The sequence below is a fragment of the Achroia grisella genome, unplaced genomic scaffold, assembly GCF_030625045.1.
Source record: "Achroia grisella isolate CSIRO2021 unplaced genomic scaffold, CSIRO_AGI_Agris_v1 utg1179, whole genome shotgun sequence".
NCBI lineage: Eukaryota > Metazoa > Arthropoda > Insecta > Lepidoptera > Pyralidae > Achroia > Achroia grisella.
This window is the reverse complement of record NW_026712591.1, coordinates 691,242-705,920: the sequence shown is the minus strand read 5'-3', so window position 1 is coordinate 705,920 and position 14,679 is coordinate 691,242. Positions and strand designations below refer to the sequence as shown.

At 30.7% G+C, this 14,679-nt stretch overlaps 2 protein-coding genes across 2 annotated transcripts in view; both read right to left on the bottom strand.

The window, feature by feature from the left end:
* Window positions 1-369: 369 nt before the first annotated feature.
* LOC131852772 (protein odr-4 homolog) lies at window positions 370-3,785 on the bottom strand. The gene is made up of 7 exons (XM_059203496.1): window positions 3,559-3,785; window positions 3,279-3,474; window positions 2,526-2,878; window positions 1,925-2,101; window positions 1,328-1,535; window positions 1,038-1,214; window positions 370-769 (listed from the first exon to the last, which is right to left on the bottom strand). The coding sequence occupies exons 1-7, from the start codon at window positions 3,652-3,654 to the stop codon at window positions 579-581; spliced, it is 1,398 nt and encodes a 465-aa protein (XP_059059479.1). The 5' UTR covers window positions 3,655-3,785; the 3' UTR covers window positions 370-578.
* A 1,975-nt stretch (window positions 3,786-5,760) lies between these two features.
* Window positions 5,761-14,679, bottom strand: part of LOC131852303 (nuclear migration protein nudC) — a 40,005-nt gene continuing 31,086 nt past the window's right edge. The window contains exons 5-9 of the mRNA XM_059202981.1: window positions 9,062-9,250; window positions 8,620-8,692; window positions 7,871-7,909; window positions 7,724-7,814; window positions 5,761-5,829 (exon numbers count right to left, since the gene is read on the bottom strand). Of these exons, the coding sequence (XP_059058964.1) occupies window positions 5,778-5,829; window positions 7,724-7,814; window positions 7,871-7,909; window positions 8,620-8,692; window positions 9,062-9,250 (444 nt within the window). The 3' untranslated portion in view covers window positions 5,761-5,777. The remainder of the gene's footprint in view (window positions 5,830-7,723; window positions 7,815-7,870; window positions 7,910-8,619; window positions 8,693-9,061; window positions 9,251-14,679) is intronic.

Here is a 14,679-nt window from a genome sequence, read left to right as displayed (position 1 = left end):
AAATATTAAAACATTAATACTTTCCCGTTGTTCCCAAGATTAAATAATGTACAATAATATGAACAGGCATTTGGGTAGAAATATGAACTGGTTTCTATTAAAAAATATTAATTAAGAATAAATAGTACTAAAATTTCAGTGTTACTACATGGACCAGAAAAAAAGCAACACTTTACATAAATTAAAATCTGGTTTCTAATTTCTTAGCTATTAATTTATTAATAATATATGTAGTCAAATAGTCTTACCATAACCATGTTAAAAATTGTCTGTAATATTGTCTAAATAATAGAAAATGTGTGATCAATCACGTAATTACAAACTATGTAATACCCACTTTATGCTTTCGTGTTTTAAGGAATAAATATTATCAATAAAGTGGAGTCGCTCAGTGGCGTATACTTGACTGGTAAGTAAGCTATTACTACGTAGTAATAATACATCGAAATAGAATAAGAAACAATTTGATCAAAACATGACCAACATAAATTGAGCTTTGTATTTCGCGTACTCATAAAGGGACACAATAAAGCACGCGCTATCATTTTTTTTTCTGATCCGTTTATCTACAACCAGTCTTAAGACTTTGAAACAAGTTTGCTGAGAACCTGCAAGATTGAGTCATAGTAGTGAATAATAATTGATACAATAAGAACAAACATAGCAAAACAGATTCCTGTGATGTACATGAACTGGCTAGCCTCCTGTGGTGTGGCCAAAAGTTCCTCGCTACTGGCATCTCTGTCTAGTGCATCGAACTCTGAAGTATCTAAAAACATAAGTACTTACATTACCTAAAAATAAATTTTCAAAGTGCAATAATTATTTATTTAGATACCTTAAGTGGCTAATTTTGTACAAGTTTCAGGATATCTAAGTTTGGGACTTGGATATCGAAAATCAAAAAGTATTAATTTATTATGTTTCATATTAACTAGATTTTAACATATATAGCTACAATTTATAGGTATCAATACCAATCCATCAACTACAGAAATATTGGAAAGATTGTTTTAGTTCTTTGTCATGTGCTTTACCTGCTGGTGTTTCCACATCACAAATAACATCAGTTTCTGTAATCTGGAGGTCAAGTAACTCTCGAACAGAGAGTAGTGCCTCAGCTGGTGCTTCGCCAGGGAACAGGTAGTCACAGAGGTAAATTGTACCAACCGGCACTAGGACGCGACGTGGAGGTTCATTGAAACATACTTTCTCTATAAAATATAAATATTTTTAATTATGTATTTTCAAAAAGGAAATAATGTAATGACGGTAATGAATTCATTTTTTTTTTTTACAATTTATTAGATGAGATTATAAGTCTCACCTTCTGGAAGTAGATTATCATCAATCAGTGCATCACAGTGCATAGTGAATCGTGATGCAAGTGATCTGACTATGTCCTGTTTCACAGCTGCAATAGCTTCACTGACTGTTGCTTTTGTACACATAAACACGCTGGAAGATACTACACCACTAAAATGTATACTACCATCACATTCGAGATATTCAACTGTTTCTGGCAAAGAATTTTCCTGAAAGAGACATTATGTTATAGTCATAAAATAATAAAATTGTTCTTTGGACACTGATGGTGTTTCATGTGAAGAGCACTCAGTATTTAAGTAAGTTATACTTTCCTATATGTAGTTTGACTCATGTAGCACTAGTTCCAACCTCCGGTGGAATAACAATTGGTTGGTATTCTCAGTTCTTCAATTAAAAATTCAAAAAATAAAATACCATGGTATATGTTGATGTGATTATTTTTCACATTGAATTTAAATTTCAATTAATATTATAAGTAGCTTATAAATCTCTTTCAAAATAATAAGAACACTACTGAACATAAGTTAAATATTATTTTTACAGGAAAACTTTAATATATTAAATAGTTGAAAGATCAACTATTAAGATTACTCACAAAAGGCACAAATAATGATACATGCATGGATTTTGCTGTATCTTGTGTAGTTTTGTTACTGTTTTTGGGTTTTTTCTTCTTTGTGAGCTGCTCTAATGCTTCAGAACCATCTCTTAATTCTCCATCAATAAACATTACACTGGATTCTATTGTCTTATGTGCTGATTCCAGGATTTGCTGAAAGCAGAGAATATCACTATGAATAATATCTTGAGAGTATAAAATAAATATAGTGATTGTATAATAATACAATACAAATAAATCATCAAAATTGAGACATTTTCCTTTATTGATTGAAATTCAATGATTGATGATTTATATATAGTTTCAACAATATCTTTAAAAGAATTATTAATAAAGGCAATGTTTTGATTATCAACAACTAGCTAAAACTGGTTTTTTTTTTCATGTTATTACATTCCATCATTTAAATATTAAAATTTTGATAACACTGTAAAATATATTATTGAATGTTCACCACAGAAAAACAAGTTAAGTATTACTTAACTTTTATGAACATTGGCCAAAACATGTGGAATGAGTTCTTCTATGTTCACCATAACAAAACTAGGTACAGAATGCTACAATCATTATTACATACTTGAAATTGATGTTTAACTGATATACCACTTTTCTTTACTATCACAGGATACACTTCATCAAATTCATAATAACAATCCAGTCTCTGCCATTGTGGTGGTTTTGACAAAAATTTCCAATCTACAGGTTTTATAACTGTGTTCTTGATATTAGAACCCACTTCTACATTCTTACAGGTCAGAACCTTAGTATTTGTAGACATATGTAAAATGAGGCGCTCATTTTTGTATGGGCAATTTCCATACATATGTTCATTGGTATTCAAAGCCTTGTATGTGTAATTCAAAATTGAGTGCACTTTACTGAAATAATTGGGATCTTCAAAAATATCTTCATCACTTGTAATGAATACACCTGTAAATTACAATGAAATACTTATGTTATTAGCATTACTTAATTGTTTATTTTACATATGTGCGGTTATATTAGGTAGTATATTACAATTTTTAGACAATTTAAATACTATAAATATCTTTTTTCACAAAGGAGTATTCCTCCATCTCCAAATGTTATGAAATTTCAAAGGCCAGGAATAAAAATATTTAGACAACATTAATCTAACATTTTATAATTTAATCTTAACTAACATAACATATATAAACCGACTTTAAAAGTCAGTTTACTTTTTACTGTTTCTAATACTTTCACACTTCAATAATAATTAAATAAATAGGTGAAGGACACAAGCTATTTTTTGTCATAGTGAAAGGTGCTGACAGAAAAAAAATTATACAAATATTGCAATACAATTTACCTTGAACAAACATGCCACCAGGCAGCATTCTAGTTACGTGTTTAGCATGATCAGCTACCCATGCTTCTGAAACACCCAGCAGATTCCTCACAGACTCAGCCTTATCAGATACAGAACTGGTTTCTGATGTACTGTCAGAACTTTTTTCCTCTGGTGTTCGAGCCAAGTGGATTACATTTTCTCGTGACTCTGTAGTCTACAATAAAGTAACTAGTAATTAAATATTCACATATTAATAATGATTATTATTATATTAAAATTGAATAAAAACGCAACAAACCTGTCCCAATATTAAGCCTATAACAAAAATTTCCTGCGACGCATACTGCTCTAAATATTGAAGACAATATTCTGGAGAGTATACTGATCTGACCATTTTTTAATTGTATTTAAAACTTGTAACATGGAAATTAATATAGTCAAAATAAATAAATATTATTAACAATAATTTGTAGGTTGTAATTGACAAAGAAGGAAACTTAGTTGAGAAGTTGACAACTACTGACTGACGTGACGACACAAACTAACTTTGACATTGACAAATATTGAAACTACTTTGACATGCTTATGCCTTAATACTTTTGACAGGTACAATGCTTAATAGTCAAATGGATTGAATGTTTAAAACAAAATTCATACAAGATGTATATAAATTGCCTATTATTACATCATCATCATCAAATACCTAAATAAATATATTATAATAATTGTAGTTAAATTAAATTAATTGCTACCCAATACTTTACTTGTACGGGGACAAATAAATGACAATTCATTTTAATAGATGGCGCCATCAAATTATGATGTGAAGTAGTAAAACGCATAACAAATGACAGTATCAATCAGGAGACTTACTAAGATACTAAACAGATTTTAAAACTGAATGTACCACGTATGTACCCATGTATTATACATATAAACCTTCCTCTTGAATCACAATCAGCTTTTACTAAAAAGTGCATTAAAATCCATGGCGTACTTTAAAATATCTAAGCAAACAGACGGCGGAAAGGCCTTCATTGTATACTATGTAGAGGAAAAGATTTAAGTGAGAGTTAATTTATTCATATTCGAATTTCTATATCACAGTTATTATTGATATTTAAATGCTGATACGTACAGATACACATTAAATACAAATCTTACTAAATTATTAGTCCAGTAAAATATTAGATTAAACATGAAGTGACCAGTTTTAGCGCAAGATATAAAAATAAGTCCGCAAATACATGAATAATATTCAGAAAGAAATTTTTGCTGTTAGTTTTAATTAATTATTTTTTTTAATTATGTGGCTAAACAACAGCAGTTAATGAAACAATGAAATGGAATCTTTTATTAAGGTAAAAATTTTTTTCATATTTCTTACAGTTACAGAGATATTTTGAAAAAAAAAATGCGTTTTTCAATGCCTTTCCCGTCAACTTAAATCAAAATTTCGAACTTATTTTTTTATATTGCGCCAAACTGGTCACATTGTTTAATTTAAAATTTTACTGGACTATTATACCTCATGAGTTATCGCCAAGTTTCTTTTAAATATATTCACTTGTTGACTCCAATTTTAATACCTAATTATGTCTGAGTTTTTTATCTTCATTCAAGTCAAATTCTAACTAGTAAGTTTCTTCCTATACTTTGTACTACAGTATAAAACTTTATACAATTACTTTATTAAATTTGATATAAAATTAAACAAACTCGTATTTATTTCAATTATTTATTAAGTAAATAATGACAATAATCAAACTTTTACAAATTTTATTATTGCTCATTATAATATTCGTAGACACTTATATAAAATGTTCAATAAATATCTACGACGATTTACAGACAGCAACACGCAAATTTGTGATATTTGAGAAAATCACTGTTATGCTTTCGATTCAGTTTTACCGAATATATTTTATAGTATCGTATGGGATTTAATAATAGTGACTAAAGCAAATTTATTTTAACTAAATATTGGGTAGTGCGCCAAGGAGATCACTACTAATACTACTTAAACCCCTATGCACGTGTCAACTCGAGTTCCATTTTCGCTGTATCCTGTATCCTGCACGTGTCTTGGTAACAGAAGCACGTGTTTCAATACTATGCGTCGAATGATACTAACCCAACGGTAAGCAAAGTTTAGTTGCAGTAATAAGAAAGCACTATTAAACCTAAATGTACTATAATTAAGATGCTGTCGAATCGACGAGTGATCAAAGAGGTTTAAGTGTTTTTTTACATGCAGATGTTCCCTATCTTAATCCAATTGGTGTAAGTTGTTTTACAATATTAATAAATTTAAAAATTTACCATTGAGAACTACAAGTATCAATCCTTATATTAAAATATTCACGAAATCGAAATTAAAATCATGTAACTATGGAATGTAGATTAAAATTGATTTTATTGCAAAACAACTTTCACCCATATGTGTAATCATGATACAAAAATTCCTATGAGAAACATTGCTATTAGCTTGCACTTAAATAAGTAACCTATAGCTTTTTAGTTAAATTTACACTTAGAGAAATCCATTTCTGGGTGTTGTTCCATGAATCTGTAAACAAATTAAAATATTTTTTCAAAACTGCATACGACTTTATTTTCTATAAATTATATCGTGATAAAATTAGTACAAGTCCAAAATAAAATAAACCCTGAATATTAAAATCTTCTAAATCAGTTCCGTATTATTAGTCATGACAAAAAATATGGTTTAAACTCATTTCAAAGACACTAGTTAAAAACGTGAGTGTACCATACATATAAAGAATTTTCAAAATTATTTATCACAAATTCTCATCCCCCTGATTAATATCGATATCTGTGAGTCAATCATCTAACTCTACGCATACAATTTTGTTTAAACCTGACCCTGATTGAAGTCTGAATTGTGAATGCAACATTATGTCAAGTACCAATTTGTTGGGATCCGACAGACCAAGTCATATCGAACGAAAGTCAAAACCAAGTCGACCCTTGTAACTGTAGGATTAGAAACCTATATAGATTTTATCATTTATAAGTTACAATTTACAACATACAATTCACATAATAAGCAATACAAGTAGCAATAGAATATATGTAGAGAATTTAAAAAATAACTAACATTATCATCATTAGCAAAAAGAAGTTGATAAGATAACTACATACAACACGTTAATATTTAACCGTGAATATATAATAATGAAAAGGTCTCATAATTGAATCGCGACATAGCAATAAACAATTTGAACACAAACTAAGGACATTACATTAAAACAATATAACAAACCGTGGCGTGTGTAGGAGATATAAGTTTAGATAATAGTTTTTCAGAACGTTAACTATTATTAAAGTAGAAACAAACTAAAAACTAGCTAATTAAACCAGATTTTAAGCTTATTTTCAGAATGTATGTAAATAATATATAAATTAATATATCATCGTTTCAACTACAACAGACGCAAAGACGCAGTTCTTATCATGAGCTTCATATCTACGTCGTTTAAGTACCTGAAGTAATTAACTTACGACAAAATTTATGAAGGACGACATTGTCACAACTAATTTATTTTTGCATACTCAATATCACAAGCAATCATACTTGTTGATAAGTTTTACCTATGTAAATATTTTTTAAGTGTAAAAGAGACTACGGCTAATGAAGACGACGGCAAATGCGACATACGTGCGATCAAGGTAGTCTTTCGCTTATTCAGATCTTTAAAAAATCTACCTAAGATTAGAACGTTGTTTTAATAATAAATAAAAATAACTGTAAAGAATGCCAATTCTCTACATGCCATAGACCTCAACATAAATACGTGTAACAAATTTATAATAACAACATAAATTTCATCTCAATATTAACGTCACGCATTCTTGTGGAATTGTGGGCATTCATTTGTCAATTGACAAAATATTCAAGTAAAATAATAGTGTAACTAGTTAAAAAAGCCTATCACATTGAATCTAAAGTAGTCCAATTATATATAAATATTTGGTCTAAAATTCATAAACCTGTATTTGTAATTTTCTTACAGGTAATGTTAGCGTGAAGTAATAACTCAGTTATTGTCCAAAGATAATGAAATATTTCAATAGATTCTTATCTATTGTATCAATCAATCGACTCACTGCGTAACAAGTTGTTCCAACTTAAAGAATTTGGAATCCTGGTTTTATTTTTATTCTTTATAATTAAATAATTGCAGTTTGTTTTTGTTAACACAAAAATATAAATAGTCTTAATTATGTCGTAAATTAAATTATAATAATTTTATCTGGAAAAACTACCTTTTAAATCTTTAATCGTTTTGTTATGGTATACCTGTATCCCTGCATATAATTATCATTTATCAAATTATCGCAAGCAATTCGTCGTTTGCGATGGTATTAAAACAGTAATTGTTGTGTCCTTCAAATGAGATGACATATCCATTGTATTAATAACTTTAGGCATAACTCACTTTTTGAGGACGTCCTGTTTCTTTTGTTCGTCGCTAGTGGGAAGCCCCATCTCCTTTTGCCTTTGATCATACATCATCTTTTCAACAAGACCTCGGGTTTCCCCATCTCCTTTTGCCTTTGATCATACATCATCTTTTCAACAAGACCTCGGGTTTCCCCATCTAGATCAGATAATTTAGATGGCTCTGAAACAGATGTAATATATTTAGATCAATCCATATTAAAGAAAAGAATCAAAAACTATTACTAGAAAATATTAAGCAGATAATTATGTTTTTTTTTTGATTTAACAAAATTTTATTATGTTATTGGCCAACTGGACCACCAATTTTCAAAAGAGTAAATATTATTTCCATTTCTATTTCAATGTATTATTAAGTGTATAATATATATACAATATTTATAATATTAAAAAAATCTTCGTTTTTACAAAGACAAAACCTGAGCTTCGTCCTTCACGCCGGACTTTCTCTACTTTCTCATGGAAATTTCCGAAAATATTTACTTAGTAGATGTCAAATAAAGAAATATTTTAAATATATATTTTTTATTATTTGGAAACCCAACATTTCTACCGAACATGAAACGTTTTTTATTGGGTGACACTAGATTATTAAAAAAAACAAGAAAAAGGGTATATATTTTTATTATTTGTTCATTTTAAAGATAGTCAGTTTTTGCTATTTTACGCGGATTCGTTTTTACAAAGACAAAACCTGAGCTTCCTCCTTCACGCCGGACTTTCTCTACTTTCTCATGAAAATTTCCGCAGTTCATTAGGTTGTATACTTATTATGTTTTGACAAAAACCTTTAATTCTCCTATTGTTCTGAACAAAACATTCACGCAATATCTCACAACTAAATATATAAATAAGAAAAGCATGGTTAATTACCTGGATTAATTTTTCTAGTAGATATTTCTGGATCCGTAGTCACTAATCGGCGCCACCAATTCAATTGGTTCACCTATAATGGGAGTGTACATTCTTACAACTACAGAATTGATCATTAACTTTAATAGGTATCTGCAAGAACATTTCATGTAATAACAAAGTTATGTTTAAAATAATTATACTAAGCAATTTCAGAAAAGTGTTACAAGGTTTATTTATCATATTTGACAAAAAAAATTGTTAGAGATAAGCATTAATTTTAAATTTTCGTATTACGTATTTATACAATTTGAAATAGCAATCAAACTCACCAAAGCTCTACTTCATTAAACCGTAACAGTTGTAAATAATATAAAAATGGTCATTATTGTAAAAAAAAAATTGTGACACACTGTCACTGACTAATATGTATATACCTATGATTATCACCTTAGCTATTTACCTTTTCCAAATTAACCAGTAAGTTCCGTCCATCTTGTAGCACCCATGTGGATTCTTCTATCTTGACATCGGCGTCAAGCTCACCATCGATGATAAGAGGCTGACCTTTGACGCCGACCTTAAGATGCCGTTTGCTGATGACTACGTTGAGGTCGCGCGGACGCAGGATCTGCCGTAGAGGAACTCGCAACTGTGACAAAGTAAAAATTCTTGTAGTACGAGATTTAAAAAAAGAAAACTACTAATTAAAGAACCTTTGAGTATACTGTGTAAGTGCACCTGAGTTAGGCGCGGTTTTAATGAATGATAATAAAAAAGATATTCTTTATATTTTAACATTACAAGGAGTCATCTTTAACGTAATGAAGACGTTAAATTATATTTATTCACATTTGTTCTATTATCATCATCACATCATCATCGCAGCCCGGAAGACGTCCACTGCTGGACATAGGCCTCCCCCAAAGATCTCCACGACGATCGGTCCTGCGCTGCTCGTATCCAATGCCTTCCAGCGATCTTGACCATATCGTCGGTTCAACTTGCTGGAGGCCTTCCCACGCTGCGTCTTCCGGTTCGTGGTCGCCACTCGAGGACTTTACTGCCCCAACGGCCATCTGTCCTACGAGCTATGTGCCCTGCGCATTGCCACTTTAGAGTCGCAATTCTTCGGGCTATGTCGGTCACTCTGGTTCTTCTGCGGATCTCCTCATTTCTGATTCGATCATGCAGAGTAACTCCGAGCATAGCCCTCTCCATTGCCCTCTGAGTGACTCTGAGCTTGTTGATGGAGTCCATAGTTAGCGACCACGTCTCTGTTCCGTAAGTCAGTCACTGGCAACACACGTTGGTCGTAAACCTTCGTCTTGAGACACTGCAGAAATTTGGACGAAAAGATATATCGGAGCTTCTCGAACGCTGCCCATCCGAGTTGGATTCGACGATTGACCTCTTTCTCGAAATTGGATCTACCTAACTGGATAGTTTACCCTAAGTATACGTAGTGATCGACAATTTCGTAGAATCTCCGATTTTTACGGGAGCAGGTACGACATGGACGTTTTACATAATTTTCGTCTTGTCCATGTTCATTTTAAGACCCACTCCTTGTGAGACTCTACTGAGGTCTTCGAGCATTTTGCTAAGGTCTTCCAGGGTCTCAGCCATGACCACGATATCGTCGGCAAATCGAAGGTGATTGATGTACTCGCCGTTAATGTTGATGCCCAGCCCGCTCCAGTCCAGAAGCTTGAAGACATCTTCCAACGCAGCAGTAAACAGCTTTGGCGATTTGTTCTATGGTTTAGGTGATTTCTTTATTAAAGATAAAAAAAATGCTAAATGTGTAAGATTATTTAGCAATAAACAAAAAAGTGTAAGAACTGTTAGGGTTCATCGACTGAGAGATTTTGGACAACTACCTGGAATGCTTAAAGAAAAAGTGCTAGAATTTTCCTCGGTTGAAAATTCGATAATGTGATGTAATTTTTTACTTTTCCTACTTGTAATCGCAAAATACAAAGTACAATGTTCTTAGTATTTATTATATACCACGATCAAATTGCTCAATGGCAAATTTAGGGTTGACCAATACATGTTCATTAATGATAGATAGATAGAATATACTTTTATTTGTATTATACAGAAAAGAGAAAAAATACACTGAACATTCATAAATACAATTCGTATAAATAGAATAAGGAGGCCTTATTGCTGACAGCAATGTTTTCAAGGCAACCTTATAGTAACAGATACAACTGTGGAACATATTGATGACATGCAAATAAAGAAATACTTTAGAATAGATATAACGAAGAACGAAAATAATACGGTGATTAAAATTTTCTTAAAATGCGTTCATTAATTTAAAATATCATATTATTGTAAACCAGTAATCATGTTTTATTAATTACTAATATATTACGGAGAAAACAGTAACATATAGTCGTTAACAAGGAAAAAAGAATTTTAAAATTATATCAACAATTTAAGTACCACTCACTTCAACTATTCTCATACGTGACGATGGCTGTTGTGGTGTATTTCTTAATAATGACGTCGTAATAATATGACGCAATATATCAAAGCCCTTACTGCCCTCCGAACTTTGATCAGACAGTTTATTAATTATCCATTTACGCACGCATGCGTATGCGGATATAATTATTATATTTAAAATTATATTAATTAAGAAAATAAATTTTCAGTTAAGCAAACATCAATAATAACTAGAGTAAAACAAGACGCAATTTGATAACTTCGTTTTTATGTCACAAAGCACGATACTTTTGTGGAGGTTGAAAAAATGGAGACCAGAATGTAGTTAATACCATATTTAAATACTGTATTAATTAATTAACACTATGGAAAAGAAGGGTTGCAACAAAATATAATCTAATAATATAAAACGACCAATTCCTTATTGCATAACGTGTACCAAAATAAATGCAATCCCTGGAAATACACAAGCTGCGTTATTGTTTCTTTTCAGAATTTAGGAACATTTTCCAGTTTTTCCAGTATTATTGTGTTTTAGAATACTATATTCATCAATATAAATGAATATAACATTGGAGAAATCAAGTTTTTCCACATATATGTCACATAATAATCACAAAGAATTTGTTAAAGAATATATAAGTTTAAAATAATTTTAAATATTCTAAAATTATTTTAAATCCAAATATTCTATATATATAAATAAAATTGGAGTCTGTTGTCTGTAATATTGAAATAACAGTTTTTTACGTCATGCATATGAGTGCATACATACATCAAACTAACATTTATTTTAATTTTTGTTTGTCTGTCTGTTTGTTCCGGCTAATCTCTGAAATGGGTGGACCTATTTTGACGGGACGGTTTTTGGCAGGTAGCTGATGTAATAAGGTGTAACTTGGGCTACTTTTATTTTAGAAATATAATATGAAATTCCATGCGGACGAAGTCGCGGGTACAGCTAGTAGTAATATAAAATTATTATAATCGATGGTAGTTCAGTAAAGCAGTATTCTCAAATGAGACAGGTCAAAACACAAGGTGCCACTCGCGACCTATCATACCTAATGACATGCATGGAATACGGAATGAATTATTCTAAAACAACAATAATTATGTTTCACAAGAGGACCGCCACGAAAGAACGCGAACGTCAACGAAGGCGTGATGACCTCGCATTCCTGGCAAGGACGATGTTCATGAATATACCCGCGTCTAACACAACCGGACTAAACTGTATTAGTACTGATTCATTTGACGTAGGAAATTTTCGACAAATATTAATCATGATCTCTATTAGTTAGTCCCAAGGGCATACAAGATCTGCTAGTGAATAGATAGAAAGTGATAACATTGTAGCATTACATTTTTAACTTCAGGAACCTTTATATTTTACATATCCTGAATTTCTACAGTATTCAGTTTGTTGTGTTAATATGATACACGATATTATAACCAAATTCTACGCCAATTTATTAGTCACTAGCTGTCACCCGCGATTTCGTCCGCGTGGAATTAAAATAAATGAAATTTTTGGAATAAACGAAGTTATTCCATATTACATTATCTGAGAGTGCAAGCCACGTCAAAATCGATCCAGCCATTTCAGAGATTAGCAATAACAGACAGACAATTTTTTAAATTATTTTATTTAAGTGCGGTATATACTTTCACAAGCATGTAGTAAAGAGCTGTTAATTTGTTACGTTATTGACTGTAAGTAACCAAAAGACACTTCAATTTTATTTATTAGATGTAGACGATAATATTGTATCCTCTTAAAAATATATATAATAATAAATAAATTCGGAGTGAAGTGGTTTGGTAAAACTTTAGATAAAACAGTTTAATTTGTCAATTCATATGCAATTGTGGACAAAAGTATTAATATTAGTTGAAACAAATCTAGCAATATATCCATATATCCCATTAATAATATAATATTTACGCTGACCATGATCATTATTCAAGTATGCAATGATGTATAATAAAAAGATTAAACACAGTTTTATACAAAAACATGAGCAGTTCAATGTTAACTGTTGTTTAAAAATAGTCATTTGAATGAATGAATTATTTGTAAATTTTTTTTTGACAATAACAACTTCAAATAATAATGTCAGAAGTACTACTGGAACAGATTATAAGTTACTACTAGCTGACGAGTTACGACTATAAATTCACGGCTGAATTTATAGTCGTAACTGACACTGAATTTTAATTGAAACTTTCCATAATACAAATATTGAAATTCACAAAAAAATCTATTAAGACAATTCAGAAAGCTGTTTGTGAACTGTGGGCAAGTGTTGCATTCATGACTTTCAAAGTTCACAATAACATGACTATCCCATCTTGTATAATAGTTGTGAAGGTATATATAAATATATAGATTAGACTGCATCCGTGTCGTTGAAAGAATACACGATAATAAAAATCTCTATAAAATCCATAAATTCTCCATAAAATCTTTAGTAGTTTGACGTTATTTTGACTTGACCGAAACAAAAATATTAATAATACACATAGTTAATATGTGGCAGTTACCTACGATAACATTTTTTTATCGGTGCTATAAAATAGTTTTAGCCTATAACTAATGGAATAAAACTAACTTCTCTAAATTTATATACTAAAATAAAGGTAAGATAGTGAATTGTAAAATGTAAAAAATATTGAGTACTTTCATACTTTCCGTATTATTTATTCATTTAATATGTTACATCTACAGTTTATACATTATCATTACAGGTACATGCTTTAAAACATTACTATAAGACAACACAATAATAACTATGACATTAGAAAACGTTTTCTGGTTTTTAGCATAACTTGTGTATCTTAAGTATTTAAATAAATTTATGCTGTACAACAACTAACGACCAGTTTTTAAGTGTAATTATTTGTTACTATACGCTATTGGATACTCACCTGTAATTATTTTGTAGTTAATATTAATGAAATATTGTATAATATTTTTTCATTCTAACAAACTAGTAGTCATCGTGTGTAATCTACGTCTCCCTTATTTCTACCATCAATCAGCAAACAGTGTTCAGATGTTATAGTAGGACATAGCAGAGCAATCATAAATTACAAAAGTACAGAGGAATAGCACAGTATTAGTATTATATATACCAGCATATGCCGTTTTCTTGTTAGCCATTCCTGTAAGACGAAGAAGAAAACGGCTCCCCTGATGGAAAATGCTAACCATTCCTCACAGACGTTTACAACTCTATGGAAAAAACAAAATACATTGTTATTCTTGGAGTACTACACCATGAGAACAACCACAAAACAGCACGGCTTTCTCAGGAATACTAAGAACCAAACCCCTACAGAATAATTAAAGAAATATAATAATAATTTATAGCCATCACGGTTAAACCTGTTGAATTCAAGGACAGATGTATTAAGAAATAGCGTATCGCTTTGGAAGTTCAATTGATTATGATGTGTCAAAAGTAGGAGGACGATCAAATACCGCAAACCTGACGCTATAATTACATTACAATTAAGCTCGATCCGTGCGTGCGACTGAGAAATTAAGCAAGCCTCCAATCTTTTGTTGGTTTGACGAATAACTTCTATAAGGACCTTGTAACCACTGCATTCAAT